General features: G+C 62.8%; 1 protein-coding gene across 1 annotated transcript; it reads right to left on the reverse strand.

Annotated features, from left to right (window-relative positions):
• Nucleotides 1–1,987: 1,987 nt before the first annotated feature.
• On the reverse strand, nt 1,988–21,199 carry PIWIL1 (piwi like RNA-mediated gene silencing 1). The gene is made up of 21 exons (XM_058656646.1): nt 21,131–21,199; nt 17,465–17,565; nt 17,234–17,345; nt 14,639–14,764; nt 14,032–14,246; nt 13,738–13,859; nt 11,682–11,762; nt 11,239–11,436; nt 11,016–11,127; nt 10,139–10,265; nt 9,658–9,775; nt 9,375–9,489; nt 7,612–7,799; nt 7,270–7,342; nt 6,987–7,187; nt 6,740–6,843; nt 5,939–6,009; nt 5,694–5,847; nt 3,699–3,824; nt 2,634–2,781; nt 1,988–2,540 (listed from the first exon to the last, which is right to left on the reverse strand). The coding sequence occupies exons 2-21, from the start codon at nt 17,540–17,542 to the stop codon at nt 2,424–2,426; spliced, it is 2,586 nt and encodes an 861-aa protein (XP_058512629.1). The 5' UTR covers nt 17,543–17,565; nt 21,131–21,199; the 3' UTR covers nt 1,988–2,423.
• Between the last annotated feature and the right edge of the window lie 4,477 nt (nt 21,200–25,676).

The raw sequence follows: 25,676 nt of genomic DNA on the forward strand, positions 1-25,676 counted from the left end.
CAATTGTGAATCACATCTGTGGCTGTGCAGGGAGAACACAGAGCCCGAGGTCCCTGCACGCACTGCCTGCCCATGTTCCAGTACGCCCTGCTCCAGCCCCTGGGGCCAGAGCCAACGGCTGCCAGTGGCCACGACAAAGTCCCTTCCCAGGAGAGCTCCTCTGGCCATCAGGTCACAGCCTGGCGTGGAACCTGGACCTCATGATGGGTCACGAGGGAAGGCTCATGGAGCCCAGGGACCGTGCAGATGCAGGGGGCAGTGCTGGGTGGCTGGGCGCCTCTGGGCAATCCCAACCCCCATCACGTGCTGGCAGGACTAGGGCCACAGTGAGGCCCCTAGGGGTGCGGTGTACAACACATGCCCCTGCCCTCAGCATGCAGGGAATACAGGTGATGCTGCCAGGGGGCCCGGCGGGGAGAAGGTGCCAGGTTGGCTGTGAGGGAGGGTTGGGCTATCTGGTGGGGGCCCAGGGACCGGGCAGTGAGTCGGGTGCCCGAGTGAGGAGGCAGAACACCAGGAGACCACCAGGAGACCACCAGGAGAGTTTGAACACATTCATCCACTTCAGACAAGGCTGCTACGTGAGGCAGGGTGGGGACGCCAGCTTGGAGCAGGGGAGCCCTGAGTCATGGCTCTGTTGCCTGGAAACCTGCCATGCTGAGCAGGGCACAGCTGCAGCTGTGGGCAGCCCAGACCGTCAGACTTCTGGCTCCCAGGCTGCGGTGGATACGCGTGTCCACGGCACCCACAGCCACACACCCCATCACTGGCCTCAGATCCATGGCAGACCTCGGGGCCCACATCGGGGGGGCCCTTGCAGGAAGCCCCTGGACGAGAGGCAGGAGCGGCACAACGCTGGCCGGGGCAGGGGAGAGGGCTCCAGTGACGTCTGCAGGAGGGCACGAGGGGTCTAAGGTGCCCTTGGTGAGAATATGGGGCATGAGGGTGCCTCTTTATACCTGGGCAGCAAGACATTCATGGTGGCTCGAGGCAAAAGGGGCCTATAGGCTTGTTCTGTTTACAATAATAATCAGCTTTGTAGGCTGCCAGGACTGAAGACAAACCAGGGACGTGAGATCCCTGACGGCACCGGCCAGCGGCAGGCATGGTCCAGGGATGCTGCTCCTGCGGCCTGTGCGCCCTGTGCTGTGGGGGGCGTGTGCAAGGAGCCACATGGTGGGGGCACCCATGAGCTCTGCAGGAGGTGTGGCCGGGACCACGCCCCCTGACAGCATCCACCGTCTGTGCCCTTACTAGGCCAACCTGAGTGCTGCTCAGCATATTGGGCTGTTTTCCCTGACACCGCAGGGCTCTCCAGGCGGGCAGGCCTTTGCACAGGGCCACAGCTGCCCAGTCCCCATGCTCCCACCACATTTGTGCCTCTGACACTTGAACAACCGTGCGTGACCAGCCAAAAACACTCAAGTTACTCAAGCCTTGTGACATGGGATCCCTTCAGGCTGCTTCGCACACGGCCCTCTGCTCAGACTGGAGGCGGCCCGATGGCCCCTGCTCTCAGAACCACAGGGAAACACGGTCGGGCCATGCCCTCTGACTGTGCGTGCCTGCGGGCAGCCCCAGGCCCGGCGTCACATCGCTGAGTCAGTCAGCAGTGTTCAGCGGGCTCCTTGCGGTAGCTCCAAGTCTCCTCTTGCATGATGCAGAATAAACCAGCCCTGTCATGGGAACCCATCGGGCTTTGGTCTGCACACAAGGCTACAGGGGACCTGACAAAACCCTGCCCCACAACCCCCAGACACATGGCCCACGTTTACAAGTTCAGTGGAATTCTCCGGAAGCTAAACGGGACGCTGTTGTTCAGGTACAATTACTTCATTTATTTTTTAACAGAGTTGACACCCTAGTCACAAACCAACCAACCAAAGGCGCGCATCTCCACACAGGCCCCTCTCATCAGTCTTTAAAATGTTTGTTTAAACAGAAATTTAAAATTTTCCAACTGTCTTTTCCACTCCCACCTTCCAGCCCCAAAAAGAAATAAAAAATAAGCCACTTCCCTTTCCCCCGTGGGCAGGCTGTGCCACGGGGGCTTCTCTACTAAAATCTGAGCTAGGAGGAAGCAAATAAAACCCACCAAGACTGCAGCGAGCCCGGCCCCAGGCCTTCCCTCCAGAGCCCCAGCGCAGTGCTGCGGGGCACGGCCCTCCCCCGCCCTCAGCAGGCTCCCGACAGTCCAACATGCCTCATTCACAAGTTCCCAAAACGAACCCAAAATCCTAACAACATATGTGTCAGAAGCAAACAAGATAAAATATAAAATCTCACTCAAGCTTAAGATAAGGACGCCAGTTAATAGCAAGGCTAGAAATAAAACTCTATCTCCCAGTCCCCTCCCCAGGTTTCACTGCGGAAGGCAAAGGGTTAAAAATGAAGGATTCAAACCTGCCCGCCACTGCGTGCAGCTAGAGGTAGTACAGGCGGTTAGACAGCGACAGGTTGGGCTCCCGGTGTATGCTCTGGCCCACCAGGAAGGCCAGCTTGTGGGCATACTGGCAGGGTGCGGGCACACGGATGACACCCTATGGGACAGGAGAAGGTGCTGTCACGGCCCGCCCTCCCGCCCAGAGGAGGGCCGGCAGGGGCGGCTGGCAGGGGCGGCCGGCAGCGCTCACCGGCCAGTTGTAGTAGACATGGCATAGCTTATAGGTCAGCCGCTGGATGTGGTCCGGCTTCAGGCCACTGCTGTCATAGATGACATTGTAGTGTGTGGGCGAGACGCTGCCGCTCCTCACTGCTTGGCTCACGATGAAGAAGTCATACCTGCAGGCACGCGGTGCGTCACCCGGGGAGGACTCAGGCCCTCGGCACGCGGGCACTGCACGCAGCTGCCTCCCTCCCACACCGGGGGGCTCTCCCGCCCCAGGGGCTTCCATCTGAAAGCACCGTCTCTCTCGCTCTTCCCAGTGCTCCTTCGGAATCACTAAGGTCTGTGGCTCAGGTGTGGGAGGGAGACGGGGGGAGAACCAGCCTGGGCTTGGCAGAAGGGTGCTGCGGCCTGCAGGGAGGGACGCGAGCCCGTCCACTCCTGGAAGCCAGGGGTGCCAGCCCGCAGCGGCCACAGGGAATGGGACCAGCGGACTTTCTCTCCAGGAACACAAGGGGATAGAACTGCTGTGTGACTGCCCCGAATGCTGTGACTGACGGCAGCCCCCGTGTCCACCTCACGTCTGGTGTCTCAGCTGCTGCAGCCTCCACAGCCTCCGGGGACGCAGCCGCGCATCCGCGTCCTCGCACGCCGTGGACCAGCTCAGGGCTGACCCAGCCCGAGGCAGCTGCCGCCCTGGGCCTGTGCAGGCCCACTCCGGAAGGCCCCAGTCCTCGGGCGGTGGAGAGGCCCCTCTGAGCCTGTGTCCACCTCACGACCGCCTGCACAGGGAGGCTCCTGGATACGCTGGAGCACATGCAGTGCTCCAACTGCCCCCTTGCCCCTCCCCCTGGTCCAAACTGTCCCACAGGAGCCAGTCAGCAGGGGGCCTCATGGCTCACCCAGCTCACAGCACCTGCCCCCCTGGGGTCTCAGGCCCTCAGCATGCATGAGCCAAGCTGTAACAGTGCAGGGGGCCCCTGCGTGTGGACGAGGCTGCGGGACACAGGCTGCCCCCGCCCAGGAAGGCCATCTGGGCAACGGACACCACCCAGCTATGGCTCATCTGCTCCCCGAGAGCCGCGGGACTCACCACTCTGGTCTGGTCACTTCTACATCAATGACAGTGCCGGGCAGTGGGTTCTGGAGTCGCCCTCCAGACTGAGCAAAAAAACGGGCGTTCACACGTTTCTTCACCACGATGACTGTCAGTCTGGGGCTTGGGGATGGCAAGTAACTACATCAGGCCAGTCGGCAACGTGGCGTCTGCTTGCCTCCCAGGGACCCACCCAGCAGCCTCGGGCTGGGTGTGAGCACCCACCACACCAGGCCCAGGCCATGATTTACCCACAGACTCCCTGTCTCCAAAGTTCACACTTGAAGGCACTCGGGTGGGTGTTTTCCTACTGGGAAGTACAACACGCACTCTAAAATCTTTAATAAGCTAATCTGAGCGATCTCTAGCTCTGACCATTCCAAGATGACTGGTTGCTGACGCAGGGAGGCACAGCAAGCAGCACAGATTGGCCCTCGCCAACACAGCGGGGCAATTCACTGAGGCCTCACCCAGTGACCAACTCTGCCACAGCCTCCTCGACGCTGCCCTGCCTGGGCCCCCCAGCTCTGGGCTCAGCGTGCGGCCGCACGGCTCCAGCTCGGCCTCACTGCACCACTGGCCCTGCGTTGCAGCACACGGACACCTGCACACGCAGGACCACACTGCACACACACGGCTGGGGTGGCAGTCAGAGCAGTAGGGCCCACGGCACAGTCCAGGCCTTGCCACCACCCCACTGCCGTGGCTTCCCTCGGGGTGCAGCGCTGAGGCAGGAGGGTCAGGCCCCAGGCAGTGGCACTAGGGGACTCCGTCCATTCTCTCCGTGAGAGAGTAAGTAGGGCTGACCACACACATATGAAAGCCGCACACACAGAGGCCACACCTTTCAATTCGGAATCTGCTAGTCAGGGTGCTGGGCCCTGGAGGGAAGCAGCCGTGCTTCCCGGGGTGCTGGGTCATGTCCAGCCTTTCACTGAAGACGTGGGATCCCATGAGAGGGACAGACAGGCCCGACAGAGTTCCACTTCACCAGGCTACCTGAGGCCCGCTTCTCCCACCCTCTCAGCAGCCTGGCGTGGCTCAGGGACAAGGTCAGCACTGACCTGATGCAGACGCGGCACCCAAGGCTCCCCAGGGGCCTCGGTCTGCTGGGGCTGCAGCCCAAGGCGGCTGCCTCCGCCCTGCCCGGGGACTGGCCACCCTGCCTCGGGCCTGGACACCCTGCCTCGGGCCTGGACGCCCTGCCCGCCCTGCCTCCAGCCTGCTCACCCTGCCTCGGGCCTGCCCAGCCTGCCTGCCCTGCCTCTTGGAGTCACAGTGTGAATGTCCAGGCTGGGAGTGAGCTCAACCCGCACCCGTGTGTGCGCTCCACACTCCTGAACTAGAAGGCTAGAAAGTGCTGGCACCCCCAGAGTGGCCAGCCCCAGAGCACACGCCAGGCAGCTGCCCACACGGGCAGACGATGACAAACGCCAGATCCAAATATGGGCTGAGACAGGAAAGGACCGTCAACGTGAGGGGGAGGCATCCCCGAGCACACACCCCGTGTGCATGGCACGGCCCCCACACCCAGAAGCCAGCTTCTGCAGGGAAATCGCCTGTACCCTGACACGTAGGGGCGTGCCCCACACCCCGCCATGTGCTCCAAGTGCCCCAGGCAGTCACAGCTCCAAGTCTGACATGCCTGCCTCCCAGGCCATCTCCAGCCTCTGCAACAGGCAGCTCAGTTCATCAGAATCTGTCTTCTGGGGACAGCTGTGCTGGCAGCCAGGGCCCCAAGTGCTGTGCCAGCTGGGCCCAAGGCAGGACACTAGGATGGCAGCAGCACAGCCCCGGCCACTCACACCACGGAACAGAAGTCGAGCCAGCTGCTCCTGGGAACTCAACCTCTGCAGTTGCAGGGTCACAGGGGAGCGGAAGCGAGGGGCACCAGCTCCCCACGAGCTCCTGCGGGGACAGCGAGGACAGGGACGGTCCCAGGCCCGGGAGGTGAGCACGTCCCCTGCCAAGCGTGCACAACAACATGCTCACTTGTAGCCTCTGCCGACAGACTTGAGGCAGTCCAGGAACTGCGGCACCTCGTAGTTCACCAGGGTCTTGAGCTGGCCGTCCCCCACGCCGTCCCGGTACACGATGATCCGGCTGGGCATGTACTCGTTACAGCTGTTCCAGGCCCTCAGGGCAGCTGAGAACGCGACGCTGTCAGCCCGTCAGCCCAGGCCTGCCCTGAGCCCGCCCGCCCGCACCCTGGGGTCGGGGCAGCGCGCCACACTCACCTTGCAGGCAGACTTTGAGCCCATCCACAAGTTCCTGTCCCCTGTCCTGAAACACACAGCGCGAGAACCAGCTATTCAGGGAAAAACACAGAGGTGAGAAGGCGCAGGCCTGGAGCCTCGTGGACCCTCATCCACCACGCTGGCTCCAACATTCCCATCTGCCCCTCAGGCCACCTGCCTGCACCTCACACAGCTGCCGAGGCCTCCTGCAGCAGGAGCGGCAGCAGCCATCAGCCACACCACGTCCCAACTCAGTCCTTAGCCAATGACTCGGGGTGGGACAGCACCCATGCCCCTCAGCCCACAGGGAACGTCCCCCGGCCCAGGCCACCCCTCAGCCCACAGGGGACGTCCCCCGGCCCAGGCCACCCCTCAGCCCACAGGGAATGTCCCCCGACCCAGGCCACCCCTCAGCCCACAGGGGACGTCCCCCGACCCAGGCCACCCCTCAGCCCACAGGGGACGTCCCCCGGCCCAGGCCACCCCTCAGCCCACAGGGGACGTCCCCCGGCCCAGGCCACCCCTCAGCCCACAGGGGACGTCCCCTGGCCCAGCAGTCAATACTGTCTCTCCACTCCCAGTTCCCGCAGAGGAGAGCGACTTCGCCAGGCCGTAACCTCAGAAGAGCCAGCAGGCAGCCGCACGGCGAGCAGCTCTGGACACGGCTGGAGCTCACACAGGCAGGGTTGGGAGTCATTTCCCTCCTTCCTCAGAGGAGCTAGCACAATCACCATCCTTCACGGGTCCTGGGATGCCAGCCCTGCCCTGGGAGCGCCCCCGCCTCACCCCTGCCTCACTCACCGCGTCATCCCCTCATTTATGCTGGCAACAAATCCCGCGATGGATCTCCGGCCTGCCGTGGTATCGTGGTAGCAATCAATGCCAACAATCATGGCCAGCTTCAGCTGTGACGAGAATGTCGTCCCATCACAGCCCGGCCCAGCCCGCCCTTGGCTGTGCCCAGCCCAGCCCAGCCCAGCCCGCCCTCAGCTGTGCCCAGCTGTGCCCAGCCCAGCCCGCCCTCAGCAGCCCTGCCTCACGCACTTACAGGCATGTCCACTCGCCACAGCTCGCCGCCCATCTTGCAGTTCATCTGCAGGGCGATCTTGGTGGCGATGGCCATGACCGTCTGCTGCTTGCCCAGGGTCCGGGCTACCACACACTGGCTCGGGGTCGGGCAGTCTGTGCAGAGGTACTTCTTGATGGCGTCATACTTGTCCTTGCGGTTACTGGACAGCAGACAGACCACCTGCACACAGACAACACGGCCTGGTCACTGGTGAGGACGTCTGACGCCGAGCTCTTGGCGAACGGCCGCAGCAGCTACTCACTATCTGGGTGTCCGAGGTGACCTTCTGCTGTAAGACTCTCAGATAGGCTTCCGTCCTATCGTCCACTTCAATCCTGGGACAGGGCAATGGACGCCGCATCAGGAGAGGGCCCAGAAGGGACCCGAGAGGGGAGGCCAGCAGGCCCTTTGGGGAGACAACGTGGCCCACGGCACGCTGCTCTCCTCCTTCCCGTTCCCCATCAACCACATGGCCTGCGTCCACACGTGGCAGCCACGCCGACAGCTCACGTCCAGTCAGCCCTGCGACCACTGCTTTACTTGTGAGACCCCATGCCTTCCAGGCACGAGCAATCGTGCGCAGAGCAGGGACGGACGCACTCACATGACTGCCTTTTTCATCTGTATGCCCATGGCCGGCGTGACTTTGAACAGATTCTGGATCAGTGAATTGGCTGCTTCATAATTCCGTCGAGTATAGATCAACAGCCAGTTATCCAGCGGCCTCACACTGATTAATGGTGCTCCCCGGGTTTCCTTGGACCAGTCTGCAAACTGCGGGTTGTAATCAAACTGGAACAAAGGTGGCAGCAAGTCAGACCCACGTGGCATTCGGTGGCAAAGCCCAGGTGTCTGCAGCATCTACCTGGGCAGGTACAGAGCACACACGCCGAGGAGCGTCACGTGGTGGTCAGCTGGCACCAGGTGCTCAGGCCAGGGCACACGCTGCTCCTCCTCCTGCTCACAGCACCGTCCCGTCCTCCCTCTCACAGCACCGTCCCGTCCTCCCTCTCAGCACCGTCCAGTCCTCCCTCTCAGCACCGTCCCGTCCTCCCTCTCAGCACCGTCCCGTCCTCCCTCTCAGCACAGGCAGTCCTCCCTCTCAGCACAGGCAGTCCTCCCTCTCAGCACCGTCCCGTCCTCCCTCTCAGCAAGGCAGTCCTCCCTCTCAGCACAGGCAGTCTTCCCTCTCAGCACCGTCCCGTCCTCCCTCTCAGCACCGTCCAGTCCTCCCTCTCAGCACCGTCCAGTCCTCCCTCTCAGCACCGTCCCGTCCTCCCTCTCAGCACAGGCAGTCCTCCCTCTCAGCACAGGCAGTCCTCCCTCTCAGCACCGTCCAGTCCTCCCTCTCACAGCACCGTCCCGTCCTCCCTCTCAGCACCGTCCAGTCCTCCCTCTCACAGCACCGTCCCGTCCTCCCTCTCAGCACCGTCCCGTCCTCCCTCTCACAGCACCGTCCCATCCTCCCGCTTACAGCACCGTCTAGTCCTCCTTCTCAGCACCGTCCCGTCCTCCCTCTCAGCACCGTCCCGTCCTCCCTCTCAGCACCGTCCCGTCCTCCCTCTCAGCACAGGCAGTCCTCCCTCTCAGCACCGTCCAGTCCTCCCTCTCAGCACCGTCCAGTCCTCCCTCTCAGCACCGTCCAGTCCTCCCTCTCAGCACCGTCCCGTCCTCCCTCTCAGCACAGGCAGTCCTCCCTCTCAGCACCGTCCAGTCCTCCCTCTCACAGCACCGTCCCGTCCTCCCTCTCAGCACCGTCCAGTCCTCCCTCTCAGCACCGTCCAGTCCTCCCTCTCACAGCACCGTCCCGTCCTCCCGCTTACAGCACCGTCTAGTCCTCCCTCTCAGCACCGTCCGAGTCCTCCCTCTCAGCACCGTCCAGTCCTCCCTCTCAGCACAGGCAGGCATGAGCAGCCGCTGCTGGGAGGCACCTGGCCTCCTTCCACCGCAGAGGTCCTCCCATGCAGGCACAGGGGCAGCAGTAGCAGCTGCAGAGGACTCACGTGGGGACACTATGTAGCAGCAGCACAGTCCTCTGCAGGACTGTTCCCACAGACTGTCACCCTGCACGGCCTCTGCCACATACGTGTGCTTTTACGAGACAGGTGGCCTCCTTCCCAGTGATGAGGGTTAAAGACGTCACAACGTGTGTGTTCGTGCACAGCCTGCAGCAAGAGCCCCAGGCACAAGGAAAGCCCACCAGCCGGGGAGTGTCCACGTAGGATGTCACTCGGTGAGCACAGTGCGGGGCAGCCCCATCTGGCCGGAGCTCAGGGCCAGGAGGGAGCCACGGAGCAGCCGCAGTCACCCCCCCTCCACTGCTCTCCTGCCTGCCCCGCCCTCGTGGCCCTTCCAGCAGCACCGTACTGTCTTCCCGCCTTGGTGGATCTTCTCGGCCTGCAGGATCCGTCCCGAGAAGGACAGCAGGTTGGAGTCAAAGCTCAGGCCCCAGTCCCGCAGCTCCCGCTGCACATTGTCGTCTCTGAAAGGCAGTGCGCCGAGGCCTGAGCTCAGGGCCAGCCCCACACGAGGCCCAGCAGTGCAGGGAGCCAGCCCTGGCCCTTCCCGCCCCACGGCTGGTCCTTCCCCACCCCGCCCTGCACGGGCGAGAGCTGGGCACGCCCAGGCGGTGCCAGCCAGCCGCCCTCACTTGTGGATGTAGTCGATGAGCCGCCCCACTTCCCGCTGCCTCTGCTCGGGGGTCAGCCTCGTGTGCACTGCCAGGTCCTTCATCACGTTGAAGTCATTCCGCATTTTGTCGGTCAGACCTTTGAGCACAGCACACAAATGGGTAAGGCCACAGGACTCACCACCATGTCTACACTGCGTGAGCTATGTCTACACAGCATGGGTGCAGGCCGTGGTCCAGCTACAGCTATCACAACCACATCTATTCAGCATACAAACGGTTAAGGCCACAGGACTCACCACCATGTCTACACTGCGTGAACCACGTCTACACGGCCCGAGGGACATCTACACAGTATGAACCATGTCTACCCAGCCCAAGGCACACCTGCACGGCCCGAGGCACGTGGGTGCTGCCATGTGGAAGCAGAGGGCGAAGGGTGACCAGAGGCCTTCCTGAGGGTGCCCCCCGGGAGGGGCAGTGTCCAGGCCCGCGGGCGCACCTGTGAGGTAGCACAGCTCTGGGATGAGCATGGCGGGTCCTGGCAGCGTGCCCCCGGGGCCACGCATCCTCTTGGGCTGACTGACCAGCACCGGCTGCTTCAGGTCCGTGATCTCCTGGTTGTACTGCTGCGGAGACACAAGCGCCGCGTCCCAAGTTCACAGCACGGCCAGGGCTTGTGGCAGAGGCGGAGGCCTGCTTCTGGGGTGGCAAGGATGGGGTGCTGCCAGCCACCTCTGCCAGCACAGCTGCCACTCGCATGCTCCCGGTGGGCAGGCGCTTGGGTACACAACTTTCCCAGCCCCTCCTCCCACCCACCGGGTATAGCCCTGAACGCCAGGACCACTGGACCGTCCTCAGGTCCTGCCAGCCATGGGTCAGCCAGGGACAGAGCAGCGACCTGTCATGGGGATGTGCCATGCTGTGACTTCCAGGGCTCTGTCCCAGAGTCATCGTGGAATTCCCAGAGCAGGGGAGGCAGACACAGCCACGTGGCTCAGGCATGCTCTCCCACGTGACACAGTCCAGGAGCAAGGGGGGCCAGTTGGGGGGACAGGCACCCAGCAGAGGCAGGTGCGCAGTGCCTGAAATGGGACGGGACCGAGGGCACGCTGCCCCGTGCTGCCTTCTCTGGCCGAGTCCCCCTCTCAGGAGGCCATCAACCTTCTCCTATCAGGCAGCCATTGCCCCTAGAGCCAATGCCCCTGGCAGGGGAGGGGCCCGTCCGGACTGAGTCCGCATCAAGCTGATGGCAGGAAAGGCCAGGAGTGCACAGCATGGCACCCACGAGGCTGTATTCCGCTGTCCCAGGCCTGTCTTTCCCACACGCCCTCAAAGCCTTGACCTTCAGAAGCCCCCAGGACGGGCCTGCTCCTCACCTTCTGGTAGTACTCCAGGAAGCTGACCTCGGAGCCGTCAGCCTTCTTAAAGGTGCTCTTGGGGTTCTGGTCCCAGTCGATGTCATCCACGCGGTACGTCTTGTTGTTGTACCTAAGGAAGGGTCCAGTTTGGCCCGTGCTCCGGGGACACCTCCCAGACACGCTGGTCTCTGGCAGGAAGCACCGCCCCAGCCCCCGGGGCTCGCTGCTGCTGCAGGCTCACTTGGTGAGAACAATCAACCCAATCAGTTCCTTGGAAACTTGTTCCTGGAACTTGTGCTCCTCCGTCTGGTGGTACAGGTTGAACATGAAGTCCAGGACGGTCTCGCTGCGCAGCACCTTGTGGCTGACGTCGGTGCACAGCATGATGCTGTTCTCGTACTGCAGGATGGAGGTGGTGAAGCCGGGCCAGATCACCAACCTGCCGGCAAGCGGTCATGGTCAGAGCAGCCGTACACGGCGCGCGGACACTGTGAGAGCAGGGTTGGGGGCTGCAGCCATGCTGGGGGTGACACTCGCTGCTGCACCACTGGAGGGCGCTGTCCCCTCAGCGTGAGCCCCCGTGCTGGGGGGAGCTGGGCTGGGCTGGGCCAGGCGCGTTCTAATCCCCCAGCTCTGAGGGGGACAGAGCTCTCCCTGGACCAGGGACCTTCCACTTCTACAAACCTGTGATTGGGAATATCTATTGGGTCACTTGGGTTGTAATAGTTGCGTCCAATTTGTTGCAAATTCATGATTTTCAAAAGCCTGGAAGGTGGAAGGTCAGCACAGTTAGAGGGCAGAGGGGCTGTAAGCACCACGACCCTCACCCAGGGGCCGCTGTCCCGCGTGGAGGGGGCTGTAAGCACCACGACCCTCACCCAGGGGCCGCTGTCCCGCGTGGAGGGGCTGTAAGCACCACGACCCTCACCCAGGGGCCGCTGTCCCGCGTGGAGGGGCTGTAAGCACCACGACCCTCACCCAGGGGCCGCTGTCCCGCGTGGAGGGGGCTGCACACCCGGGCACCACGACCCTCACCCAGGGGCCGCTGTCCCGCGTGGAGGGGCTGTAAGCACCACGACCCTCACCCAGGGGCCGCTGTCCCGCGTGGAGGAGGCTGCACACCAGGGCACCACGACCCTCACCCAGGGGCCGCTGTCCCGCGTGGAGGGGCTATAAGCACCACGACCCTCACCCAGGGGCCGCTGTCCCGCGTGGAGGGGGCTGTAAGCACCACGACCCTCACCCAGGGGCCGCTGTCCCGCGTGGAGGGGGCTGCACACCCGGGCACCACGACCCTCACCCAGGGGCCGCTGTCCCGCGTGGAGGGGCTGTAAGCACCACGACCCTCACCCAGGGGCCGCTGTCCCGCGTGGAGGGGGCTGCACACCAGGGCACCACAACCCTCACCCAGGGGCCGCTGTCCCGCGTGGAGGGGCTGTAAGCACCACGACCCTCACCCAGGGGCCGCTGTCCCGCGTGGAGGGGGCTGCACACCTGGGCACCACGACCCTCACCCAGGGGCCGCTGTCCCGCGTGGAGGGGGCTGCACACCCGGGCACCACAACCCTCACCCAGGGGCCGCTGTCCCGCGTGGAGGGGCTGCACACCCGGGCACCACAGTCCTCACCCAGGGGCCGCTGTCCCAAGCAGGCTGCATATCCAATCCTTGGACCCCAGGTTTTCACAGGTGGGAAAAACCAAGACTCAGAGACACACTGATTCCATGAACCCCAACCTCAGAGCATAGCTACTCACTTAGTGAGCACATGGCCACACCTACACCCCTCAGGACCAGCGGGCACCCCTCATGGGCACACGGCCACACCTACACCCCTCAGGACCAGCGGGCACCCCTCATGGGCACACGGCCACACCTACACCCCTCAGGACCAGCGAGCACCCCTCATGGGCACACGGCCACTCCCATACCCCTCAGGACCAGTGGTCACCTCTCACGGGCACACGGCCCTCCTCCCCCCATCCCACAGGACTAGTGGTCACCCCTCATGGGCACACAGCCTCGTCCCACATGACGGCAGCACTGCCATGCATTGCATCCAAGTGCCCGTCCACCCCGTAAGAGGCAAGCCCCGTTGGCAGGTTACACCGACCCAAAACAAGTATCTACAAAACCATGCTCGTGGTGAGTCGCATGCGACCAACATGCCAAGGCTGGAGCAGGCACTGTCACGCCTCACACCCATGTGTGGCTCCCAGCTTCTCCACATGTCCCCAGGAGGCAGATGGCAGCCCAGATCCTGGGGTTTCTGCCGTCCCATGGGAGACCCACCCCTGAAGTGGAGAGAGACATCTGGGAGGTGAACCAGGGGCTGGAACACAACCGCCACTCTGCCTTTCAAATCAGCAAATCTTTAAGAAACAAGGTCAATAGCAAAGCCAAGTGCTGCGCCCCTGGTTTCTCACACAGTTCTGTCCTGTCCTGCTTGCTTTTCACCCAGAGAAGAAACCTACACAGAAGAGGAAGTTGCAGCGATGGCCTGGCCTGGAACCCGGTAGCACGCCCAGGAGGAGGACCACCACCCAGAGCAAGCCCATCCGTGGGGGTGTGGGAGCTGTGTCAAGCTCTGGGGCATCCGTGAGCCACAGTGCACTGTATGCTCCAACACCAAGCACCGGCCTCAAGCAAGGCAGGGGCTCTGTGTCAGGCAACTGCACCCCAAGACAATCAGAGCCAGCCAGCAGTCCCACCAACAGCACACCCGCCCTGTGTGCCCCCCACCTCCTGAAGATGATGTTATAGAACTGCAGGCAGGTGGGCGACGTTGGGGGGAGCTCATTGGTCAGCGTGACAGTGATCCTCACACGCTCCCCGTTCCGCGTTTGGCTGAAGACTTCTGTGACCTGAGGACAGAGACGCAAGTGGGCACTGCTCTCGAGGGGCAGCAGGAGGTGGGGCCTGTGACCCACGAGGCCTCAGGCAGATCTCAGAGGGGGGTGCCTGGGGCTGGGGGAGCCTCAGCTCTGGCCTTGGTGGGGTTCCTGTCTCCCTCCCCTGACCCAGAGCTGTAATAACCTTGTGCTGAAGTCTCTTGGGTAAAAACAGTATTGTCCCGTCAAAGGCATGACACCTTCCAATGAGGTCTTCGTGCTGGAAGAGCAGGGCCGAGCGCAGCCTCCTGGCCTCCATCAGTGGGTTGTAGTCGATGTGGTACTGGTACAGGGCCCACTGCGGACGGGATGTCAGCCGGAAGTGGTTGGTACTTAGCCTGACAATGATGCCGGAGGAACCTGGGAAAGGCGGCCACCACACAGTGTCGGCTTGCACGCGCTCACCATGCGATCCACGCTGCGCAGTGCGGCAGCATGGCACTGCCACAGGACCGGCTGCAGCCCACGTGGCAGAGCACTCACACCTCCAACTCTGGGGACCCAGCGGCACCCACATAACAAACAACAAAATCTGTTCTCGGCTGGGAGTTCCCAGTGATCCACGCTATTTTCAATACAGCAGCACTGAAAAGCAGGCAGCTGCACACAAGCCCCTGCACCCAGGCCGAGGGAGGAAGCAAGCAGACACAAACACCGGGCAGGGCCCCTGGCCAAACTGCTCCTTCAGTCCCTAAGTTGAAGTCAAGCCCGCAGCCCAGGGCTGGCAACGGGCGCTGTGCCGGGGGGCCCACCTGTTTTTGATTCTTTGACGTGGTCCAGGTTCTGTCTCGTATTCACACCAAGATCGTGAAAATCTCTGCGCCGACCCCCCCTCTCTGCTAATGACAAATCCTGAAATCCAGCAGATATCTGGATTTCTTAAAAAGAGAGAGAAAGAGAGAATTATGTGTGGCCACCGTGGAGACAGGACATGCAGCAACTCTCACGCACTGCATGGCCACAGCACACCGACGAGCCCTCCAGTGTTCTTGGGCCAAGATGGCAGTTGTAGCTAAATGTCGCCCGGGTCTTTCTCGCCATGCCGCGGACCCTCTGCTGGCTCAGACATGCACCCTGCAAACATCCGCAGGGCAGGTGCCCATGCGAGGACTTGGCACACCTACACCACTGATTCTCTCTGCACATCCGGACTCTTGTGGCCCCCCAAGAGCATTCCCAGGAGCACCTTCCAGTCTGGCAGTGCGCGGTTGAAGTCCATGCACACATCCTAGGCTAACAGTCTGTGACCACCGCCTCGCCTCTGGATCCTTTAAGAATGAGCAGCAGGGCCCGGTGGCGTGGCCTAGCGGCTAAAGTCCTTGCCTTGAACGCTCTGGGATCCCATATGGGCGCCGGTTCTAATCCCGGCAGCTCCACTTCCCATCCAGCTCCCTGCTTGTGGCCTGGGGAAGCAGTCGAGGATGGCCCAATGCATTGGGACACTGCACCCGCGTGGGACACCCGGAAGAAGTTCCTGGTTCCCGGCTTCGGATCGGCGCACACTGGCCTGTTGCGGCTCACTTGGGGAGTGAATCATCGGACGGAAGATCTTCCTCTCTGTCTCTCCTCCTCTCTGTATATCTGACTTTGTAATAAAATGAATAAATCTTTAAAAAAAAAAAAAAGAACGAGCAGCAGACACAGCAGTGACACAGCGGGCTAATCCTCTGGCTGCAGTGCCGGGAGCAGGAGGCAGGCACTGACACGTGGCAGCCCATGCTCAGACCCAGGGCTGTGGGCTGACAGCCTCAACGACCAAGCCACTCCATTTTAAATACTTCCCCTCAAATACACCAGGTGGGACAAATGAATGGGGGGCCTCAGTCAAGGGCTGTGCTGCACTCATGAATACGGGCCTTCAGCAAGGCCTGCCCTGTGGCCAGCATGGGCAGCTCCAATCTCTCATTCTTCAAACACATTTCTTTTGGGAACCACCTGCCCAGCAGACTCGCCAGGGACAGCCTTGAGAGCATCTGGAGCCGAAGCTGGCCTGTCACGCGGTCACACCCCTGCCCTGCCGGCCATGTGAGGGAGTGGGGGGACTCAGGGCACAGCTCTCTGCTGGCCATGAATGCTGGCCCAGCATGGCACCTGCCGGAACACAACAGAACATCCTAAAGGCATGGCTGGCCTTCTCCTTGAACAATGCAGTTCTGGCTACAAAGGCTTTCCGCCGTGACGACTTTGACCCCACGCTCACGGCTCTCCCCTGGGTGAGTGCCAGCTGCAGAGGCAGCAGACCTCCCACGGACATCAGGAGACCCTGCTCAACCTGTTCCGCACACAGAGTGCGAGCGTCCAGCAGGGAGACTCATCCAACCTGAGATGCCTGCCTGGTTTCTAAACCCAGGACATCCGGGGGCGTTTACTGTGGCACGCAAACCTCACAGGAGGGAAGAATGTGGCACATGGGGTCCAGGTCTGCCAACTTGCCAAGTCCCTGCCTCTTCTCAGAGAGTCAAAGGCCACTAGGAACTGTTGCTTCTCTCAACTCCTTATCAGCGAATGTGCAAAAATGAGACACATTGCCCATTCTATTTGTATCTTCAGGCCACAGGCCGCAGCCAGCGTGAGCAGCCTTAGCATGTACTTTGTAACTTCCTAGTGAAATCTTGCTAGGGGTGAACAGACCAAGCCTAACCTTCCCAAACAACAGCATCAAGGTTACAGGCAAAGGAACCGGTTACAAGCCTGACACGCCAAAAGTGGTGCTGGCATCCCACACGGGCCCTGACTGCTTCAGGCCTGTGAGCACCCACAGAGGAACCTGGCCCCAGGCTTCTGTCTGCTGTGGCTGTCTGGCCAGTGGACCAGGGGATGGAAGACCCCCTTGGCCCCTCACTTTCTCTGGGCTCTGCTCCCATGCCAGCTTCCTAATGCAGACCTGGGGGGGGACAGCCACAAGCAGGCACACCTGTTACCTCCTGTTCCCTTACTCTTCTCTTCTTACCCCCAGACCACTCATCATCGACGCAGGAGAACCTCACACCAGTGACCTAGACTTGGTCTTTGCAACAATTCAGAGAACAGGTACGGTGCTGGCAACGGGAACCGGCTGAATCAACCAGCTGCTGGCCTGCCGGCTTTGTCCTGTCAGCCGACGTGGGGGCATGGCTACATGGCAGCTGCTCCAGCTTTGGGTCAATTACTGCAAAGCTCAAGCTGCTCGGGGAACAGCCTGTTGAGCCCAGAAACGGCCCCTTTCCCGAGAGGAAGCAGAGCCTGGGCCTGGCTCCCAGCAAGCCCAAGGACAGGGAGAGGCTGGGACTGTCTGCCGCAGGGCCCAGCAGTGACCACTCACTCCGTGGCCACGCTCCACGCGCCTGTAGGCCGCTCGCTCCCTTCACCTTGCGCCTTGGTGACTGGTCCCGGTGCTCCTCTCTGCCGTCCGCGGCCCACCAGCTCGCTCTCTGCCAGGGGCTGCTGAGGTCGTGGTGGGGCATACCCGGGAGGCTGGCTCTGTGGTAAACACAAACAATCAGCCCTTCTTATAGATGCAGAGGCAAGTGCCCGTCCCACAAGAGCCAAGGCCTCGGGGTCCCCTCAGCCCCCGCCCCCCGGGCCAGGGGAGCACTCACCATGACAGCCCCCACAAGCTGTGCCGTCTCCTGCCCACGGGCCCGTCCACGGGCCCGGGCCCGGGCTCGGCCAGTCATTTTGTCCTTTCTCAAGAGGAAACCTGTGTGAAGGTGACAGGTGACACACACAATCACACAGACCAAGAGTTTTCATCGCTGGCAACGACATCTTTCTTACCCGCGGTTTCCTGAGGCCACTGGGCCTGTGCCGGCTGCCGTGGAACAAGGTGCTCTTCAGCAGAATTCTCTAGAGCAGCCGTGGGAGGAAGACACTGGTGCCTGGCCCACACTCCCCACAGGCCTGGGCAGTCTGCCCTATGCCGCCCGGCCCCACACGCCACTCACAGGGAGGCCACCACACCCGCAGTCCCCCTCCCTCGTGTGCCCACAGATGGCAGCACCATGGTGCAGTCACCCACCTCCCGTCTGCCTGGGGTCTCAGGGCTGTCACCTGCCCACCACCTTCACCAGGGCCCCCAGCATCACCCTGTCACTAAGGGGCCAGGCATCCAACCCTGACTCTTCCCCATTTCAGACAAGCGACCCTGGGCCCTGGCTAAGTGCAGGTGGAACCACCTTGCCACAGGCCCTGGCAAAGACTATATGAGGAAACGCACACATGGGACCCGTCGGAGCATAGGTTGGCCCAGGACACGCAGGAACCCGCCAGATCCTGCGCTGCCCAGTGCACAGACACACCGGATCCTGCGCTGCCCAGTGCACAGACACACCGGATCCTGCGCTGCCCAGTGCACAGACACACCGGATCCTGCGCTGCCCAGTGCACAGACACACCGGATCCTGCGCTGCCCAGTGCACAGACACACCGGATCCTGCGCTGCCCAGTGCACAGGCACACCGGATCCTGCGCTGGCCAGTGCACACACACACCGGATCCTGCGCTGCCCAGTGCACAGACACACCGGATCCTGCGCTGGCCAGTGCACACACACACCGGATCCTGCGCTGCCCAGTGCACAGACACACCGGATCCTGCGCTGCCCAGTGCACACACACACCGGATCCTGCGCTGCCCAGTGCACAGACACACCGGATCCTGCGCTGCCCAGTGCACAGACACACCGGATCCTGCGCTGGCCAGTGCACACACACACCGGATCCTGCGCTGCCCAGTGCACACACACACCGGATCCTGCGCTGGCCAGTGCACACACACACCGGATCCTGCGCTGCCCAGTGCACAGACACACCGGATCCTGCGCTGCCCAGTGCACAGACACACCGGATCCTGCGCTGGCCCAGGACACGCACAGGCAACAGTCGCCACCTCCAGGCTCAGCTTCTCACTACACCCAATAACACCCTAACCTTCACAGTGGGGCCCAGGCTTGCACAAGCACCAGCCTCCCAGGCCAGAGAAAGGCCTCTCCAAGCCGTGAATGCACAGCACACAGGGACGTCCTCTCAGAGCGGACGGTCACCACGCCACAGGGACGTCCTGACACAGAGCCGTCACCACGCCACAGGGACGTCCTCTCAGAGAGGACGGTCACCACGCCACAGGGACGTCCTGACACAGAGCCGTCACCACGCCACAGGGACGTCCTGACACAGAGCCGTCACCACGCCACAGGGACGTCCTGACACAGAGCCGTCACCACGCCTCAGGGACGTCCTGACACAGAGCCGTCACCACGCCACAGGGACGTCCTGACACAGAGCCGTCACCACGCCTCAGGGACGTCCTGACACAGAGCCGTCACCACGCCACAGGGACGTCCTGACACAGAGCCGTCACCACGCCTCAGGGACGTCCTGACACAGAGCCGTCACCACGCCTCAGGGACGTCCTGACACAGAGCCGTCACCACGCCACAGGGACGTCCTGACACAGAGCCGTCACCACGCCACAGGGACGTCCTGACACAGAGCCGTCACCACGCCACAGGGACGTCCTGACACAGAGCCGTCACCACGCCACAGGGACGTCCTGACACACAGCCGTCACCACGCCACAGGGACGTCCTGACACACAGCCGTCACCACGCCTCAGGGACGTCCTGACACAGAGCCGTCACCACGCCACAGGGACGTCCTGACACAGAGCCGTCACCACGCCTCAGGGACGTCCTGACACACAGCCGTCACCACGCCACAGGGACGTCCTGACACAGAGCCGTCACCACGCCTCAGGGACGTCCTGACACAGAGCCGTCACCACGCCACAGGGACGTCCTGACACAGAGCCGTCACCACGCCTCAGGGACGTCCTGACACAGAGCCGTCACCACGCCTCAGGGACGTCCTGACACAGAGCCGTCACCACGCCACAGGGACGTCCTGACACAGAGCCGTCACCACGCCACAGGGACGTCCTGACACACAGCCGTCACCACGCCACAGGGACGTCCTGACACAGAGCCGTCACCACGCCACAGGGACGTCCTGACACACAGCCGTCACCACGCCACAGGGACGTCCTGACACAGAGCCGTCACCACGCCACAGGGACGTCCTGACACAGAGCCGTCACCACGCCACAGGGACGTCCTGACACACAGCCGTCACCACGCCACAGGGACGTCCTGACACACAGCCGTCACCACGCCACAGGGACGTCCTGACACACAGCCGTCACCACGCCACAGGGACGTCCTGACACACAGCCGTCACCACGCCTCAGGGACGTCCTGACACAGAGCCGTCACCACGCCACAGGGACGTCCTCTCAGAGAGGACGGTCACCACGCCTCAGGGACGTCCTGACACAGAGCCGTCACCACGCCACAGGGACGTCCTGACACACAGCCGTCACCACGCCACAGGGACGTCCTGACACACAGCCGTCACCACGCCTCAGGGACGTCCTGACACAGAGCCGTCACCACGCCACAGGGACGTCCTGACACAGAGCCGTCACCACGCCACAGGGACGTCCTGACACAGAGCCGTCACCACGCCACAGGGACGTCCTGACACAGAGCCGTCACTAGGCCACAGGGGGCATTTCTTGGGCCTTTCGGAGAGTAGCCAGCACACTACAGCAAGTCTTGGCTGGGTCACATCTGTCCCACACCCAGCCACAGGTAAGCAAGGAGGCTGGCCAAGGAGCCGGGGAGCAGCTGCTGCAGAGCCACAGCTGGGTCTCGGAGTGCAAATGGGGCGGGTGTGGCGCGGGAAAGCCGGGCTGCAGCTGAGCCCTTCTGGGGACAAGGACGTCGCCAGCCACTCCCGGCCAGGCGCTGGCCATCCGGCGTCCTGCCAAAGTGGACCCTGGGAGGCAGCGGAGACGCCTCAGGCCCGGTCACCGCACCGGGCGCAGGCCCAAATGAATCCAGCGCAGCCCGCTCACGGGAGGCAGCTGGGGAGCAAACGGCACAGATGGGAAGGGCGGCCTGTGCCGTCTCTCCCGGCCAGCGGCACCCACAAGCCGGGGAGCCCACCGGGAGCCCACCCGCTCAGCAACCTAAGCTCAACTCGCGAGCGCCGGTGTTTACATCGGACCAGCCGCCTGCTGCGCGCCCAGCCACAGCCAGGGGCCTCCTCCGGCCGGGCCAGCCCTGTGTCCAGGCGACAGCGCGGCCCGGGCGCGCGTGGGACAGCGACCTCCCTGGGCACCAGCCGGGAGGGCCGGGTGCGGGCACAGGCAGGAGCCGGCGCGGGTCTGCGCGTGTCCGAGGCCGCGGCCCGGCTCAGTGTTCGCACCTCCTCCCGAGGGGCCCGTCGGGGACCAGGCCCGCCCAGCAGCCCGCACCTTACCGCCTGGGCGTGGAGCGCAGCAGTGCGCGCCGCGGAGGAGCGAGCCGCCTGCCCTCCGCGCGTCCGGGCGCCAACAGCCGCAACGGCCGCGGATTCCTCCGCGCAGCCGGCCGGCCTCGCGCGCCCCGCCTGGGTGGACGCCGCCGGCGGCCTCGTTTCTGGGCGGACGGACCCGGCCGTGAAGAGGCCGGCCTCGCGCGCCACGAGCGCCCAACGGCGCGCCGCGCGCCCTGATTGGCCTCCGCGAGGACGGCCGTTTCCCGGGGCCCGTTCCGCTCGGGCTGCGCTCACGGGCCTGCGTGGTCCCGGCGCGGGGCCGGCCTCGAGGGCCGCGGGCGTCCCACACCCCGGGGAAGGGGCGGGCTGCGTCGGGCTGGCCGCCAAGCTAGCCGCTGTGGCGCTCGCGTGGCTGCCTGCGGGCAGGCTCCGGGCCCGCGCTGCAGTGGGCGGAAGGCGCGGTTTGAGGCCGCTCTGGCCGAGGTGCCCTCCACTGTGAGGCGCAGGCAGCACGGACGCTGAACGCTGCAACCCTCGGGGACGGGGGCGTCCCTTGGCTGACAGGCCTGGACCAGGACCACGGTGCCCTGGGGACAGGACTTGGGTGTGCCCAGGAGAGGCACGGCGGTCTGCCCGGTCAGTCCCATGCCTGAGCAGGCCTGCAGACTCTTGGGGCAGAGCTCAGAAGTTGGGGCTTTCGGAGCACTCTAGTTCTGAGGTTTTCAGCTGAGGGGCGTCCAGCCTGTGGAAGTGTGTCCTCGGTGGTAGTTCCAGGAATGCTCTTTCAGGAGCACACACACTCGGGCGTACGTGGGGAGGTGCCAGCCTCTTCCACAGCACTCACACCGCCCTCTGCCTCCGTGGTGGCGAGGGCTGGCCTCCTCCGCATCCAGTCTCAGCCAGGCAACCCGAATCTCAAAGCCGCCCTGCCTGGCCTGGGTGTCCGCCCCACAGGAGACTCAGAAACCCGGCTTCCCACACGAGCCCGGCTCGGTGGATTAGGGCTGGGGGCAGGGACCTAGGAGGAAATGGCTGCTCAGCCAAAAGTCTGAGGTACGTGGGGTGAGGGCAGTGGGCCCCTGGGCAGGCGGGAAGCCGTAGAAGGGGGCGCTTCCCCTCCGTCCCTGCCTCTCCAAGAAGGTTTGAGATGCTGGTGGGAAAGTGGGTCCCTGGGTTGCCAGCAGATGGGGCAAGACAACCAGAAAAACTTGCAGCCTTAGCTTGGGCGAGAGCCATGCCTTGGCCATGCTGCCTCTTCTGCCCAGACTGCAGCACCTGCTAAGGCCATAGTTCCCCTGGGAGCCATCCCTGCTGAGTCCTGGTGTGAAACGGCTCCTTCCAAGCACACCAGGTTCTGTGCTGCAGGAAGGTAGAGACGAGGCCTCCAGTTCGGGTGGTGCCAACTCCACCTCTTTTAACCTCACGAGGCGCCTCTAAAACTTAAACAGACACAGATTGGGGGGAGCACTGTGGTTGGAAGTTTCCTCGGTGCCAGCAGAGTGGGGTAAATGGCACATGGATGCAGATCCGAGTGCCAAGGTGTGGACCAGGAGGTGGTATGATGCTGACTGCCCGCAGCAGGAAGGGGCGGCAGGGAGCTGCGGGGGTCCGTGCATGGCCTAGCGTGGTGGCTGTGGGTATGGGGCACAGGTGACAGGGAAGGGCTAGGCCAGGCACTACAGGGCGACTTTAGCAACAGGCATGCTGTGAGCCAGGGCTTCCCGCTGGGCCTCTGACCTCTGCGATGACCCAGGAGGGGTCAGGGCCTACTCAGTCCCACCCTCCCGCTGGGACCTGAAGGCAGGGGCTCTTCAGTCTAATGTCCTTGGGGGAACTGTTTGTGATTTAAGCTGGAGAAATGAGTGATTTCTGTATCATCCCCCCTCCCCTGCCTGCCCCTCAGGCCCCTTCCTCTCCCCTGCACCCCTGCCTGCCCCTCAGGCCTCCCCTCCCCCGCACCCCTGCCTGCCCCTCAGGCCCCCCCTCCCCCGCACCCCTGCCTGCCCCTCAGACCCCTCCTCTCCTCTGCACCCCTGCCTGCCCCTCAGACCCCTCCTCTCCTCTGCACCCCTGCCTGCCTCTCAGGCCTCTGCTGGCCAGTCTCCCTTTGTCCTTCTCTCCTGGAGCTTCCTCTTTGCCACACTCACATCTATACACATCTTCGTAAGGGACTGGGAAAAAGGCAGGCGTGCACACCCCTCCCTCCCACAGCAGCCTTGTCCTTGACAGCCAAGGGTGACATGCTATCGCAGCCTTGTGGAGGAAGGGACTTCTGACACATGTCTGAGCTCATTGTATTTGGGGCAATGAGCCGGCACACAGAAACCAACTTGTTTCACCACCTTAATGTGCACGGGGTGTGGGCCTGGAGGGGCCCGTGGGCAGCACACGGGGAGTGGGCCTGGAGGGGCCCGTGGGCAGCACACGGGGAGTGGGCCTGGAGAGGCTCGTGGGCAGCACACGGGGGTGTGGGCCCAGAGGGGCCCGTGGGCAGCGCACGGGGAGTGGGCCCGGAGGGGCCCGTGGGCAGCGCACGGGGTGTGGGCCAGAGCTGGAGCATCTGCAGGATGGGCAGGTTGAGCTCCAAGGATGGGTGGGAGTGGTGTCTGCAGAATGCGGCGGCTTGAGAATCTATTTAGGCTGCCATAGAATTAAAAATAGCAGGACCTCTTCTCTTCCTCTCCCCGTGTCCACTCCTGGGCGCCTCTTCCTCTCCCCGTGTCCACTCCTGGGGCGCCTCTTCCTCTCCCCGTGTCCACTCCTGGGCGCCTCTTCCTCTCCCCGTGTCCACTCCTGGGCGCCTCTTCCTCTCCCCGTGTCCACTCCTGGGCGCCTCTTCCTCTCCCCGTGTCCACTCCTGGGGCGCCTCTTCCTCTCCCCGTGTCCACTCCTGGGGGGAGGCTCTGCTCACTTTGCACGCCTCACTCCCACCTCTCCCTCCAGGTCAGGATTTCAGGGTCAAATGAAGCGGCTGCAGCTGACCTGCCTGTCCTGCACCATGTGGCTTGCTGCCAACTGCATGCCCCGGCCCTGTCCCCCAAGGTGTGGCCCTAGCCTCCCTTGGAGCCTGCTGGGAACGCAGATGCGTGAAGCCCCCAGTGAGGGTGACCACTGCACTGGTTCCAGCTCGTTGACACACCCTGGAGAGCCCTGGGTTAAGAGGATGACCAAAGCCTGGGAGCTTCTCACATGTGTGGGTCTGGGAGCCCCAACCAGAGGGAGCCCACGGAGTCTGGGCCCAGCGTTGGCAACACTGTGTCCTGGAGCAGAGACATGCTGGAGTTTGGATTGCGTGAAGGAATGGCCGTGTAGACATGCCTGGGTGTGAGTGTGAACAGGTCTCAGTTCCCTAAACCCGATTTCCTATCACTGCATTAGAGCTGGAAATTCCAGCCAGGCGCGATGGCTCAATTGGTTAATCTGCCCTTAAGCACTGGGATCCCGCATGGACGCCGATTGGTGTCCAGGCGGCCCCGCTTCCCATCCAGCTCCTTGCTTGTGGCCTGGGAAGGCAGAGGACAGCCCAAAGCCTTGGGACTTTGCACCTAGGTGGGAGACCCAGGAGAAGCGCCTGGCTCCTGGCTCCTGGCTTCAGATCAGTTCAGCTCTGGCTGTTGTGGTCACTTGGGGAGTGAACCAGCAGACGGAAGACCTCTGTGTCTTTCTTTCTCTCTGTAGATCTGCCTTTCCAATAAACTTTTTTTCAAAAAAAAAAAAAACCTGAAAAACCCCACCTTTGTAGGGCCATCATGAAATGCAGATACATGGTGTAACATGCCCACAGCACCCCCGCCGAGGTGCAGGTATAAATCGTGTTCCGCTGAGGAGGGGCTGGAAACCTGTTACCATGGACAGTCACAGTTACCTCACATTTGTTTATTTTAATGAATGCAGGCTCTTGCTCATTTGAAAATAAGTGATGAGACATGGGGAATTTTCGCTATGCTGAATTTTGTTAATGAGAAAAGGGATAATGTGGCCTTAATTGGGTTGAAGCTAGTCTTTGTACTTCAAGAAGGCCTCAGATGCCAGGGAGCAGCTAAACACCCTCACACAGCAGAGTCAGCTGGCGGAGGGGCGCACCGGCTCCCCGCAGGCGCACAGCACACGCAGCGCACGGGTGTACTAGTCCCTGCCTTCCAGAGGAAACAATGCAGAAACTAAGCCGGTTGCCATTGCTTTTAATCCTGACTGGAACACTTTCTTTTCGTGTGTGTGTGTGTGTGTGTGTGTGTGTGAAGATGTATTTATCTGAAAGGCAAATCGTGGGCGTAGGTGCGGGGGCAGGTGAGAGCCATAGAGAATCTTCCATGTGCTAGTTCGTGCTCCACGTGGCTGCAGTGGCAACAGCTGGGGTCAGGGCAGAGAAGTGGCCCTGCCGTGGGGATGCTGGCATCTCAGCCCGCTGCTGACCCCAAGGGCCACAGTCTACCTGCTGACTTGCAAAAGTGGCTAAATACACGATGACACTGCAAAAAGTTTGGAAACGCTGACT

This window comes from Ochotona princeps, chromosome 29 (assembly GCF_030435755.1).
Source record: "Ochotona princeps isolate mOchPri1 chromosome 29, mOchPri1.hap1, whole genome shotgun sequence".
In the NCBI taxonomy this organism is placed as follows: Eukaryota; Metazoa; Chordata; class Mammalia; order Lagomorpha; family Ochotonidae; genus Ochotona; species Ochotona princeps.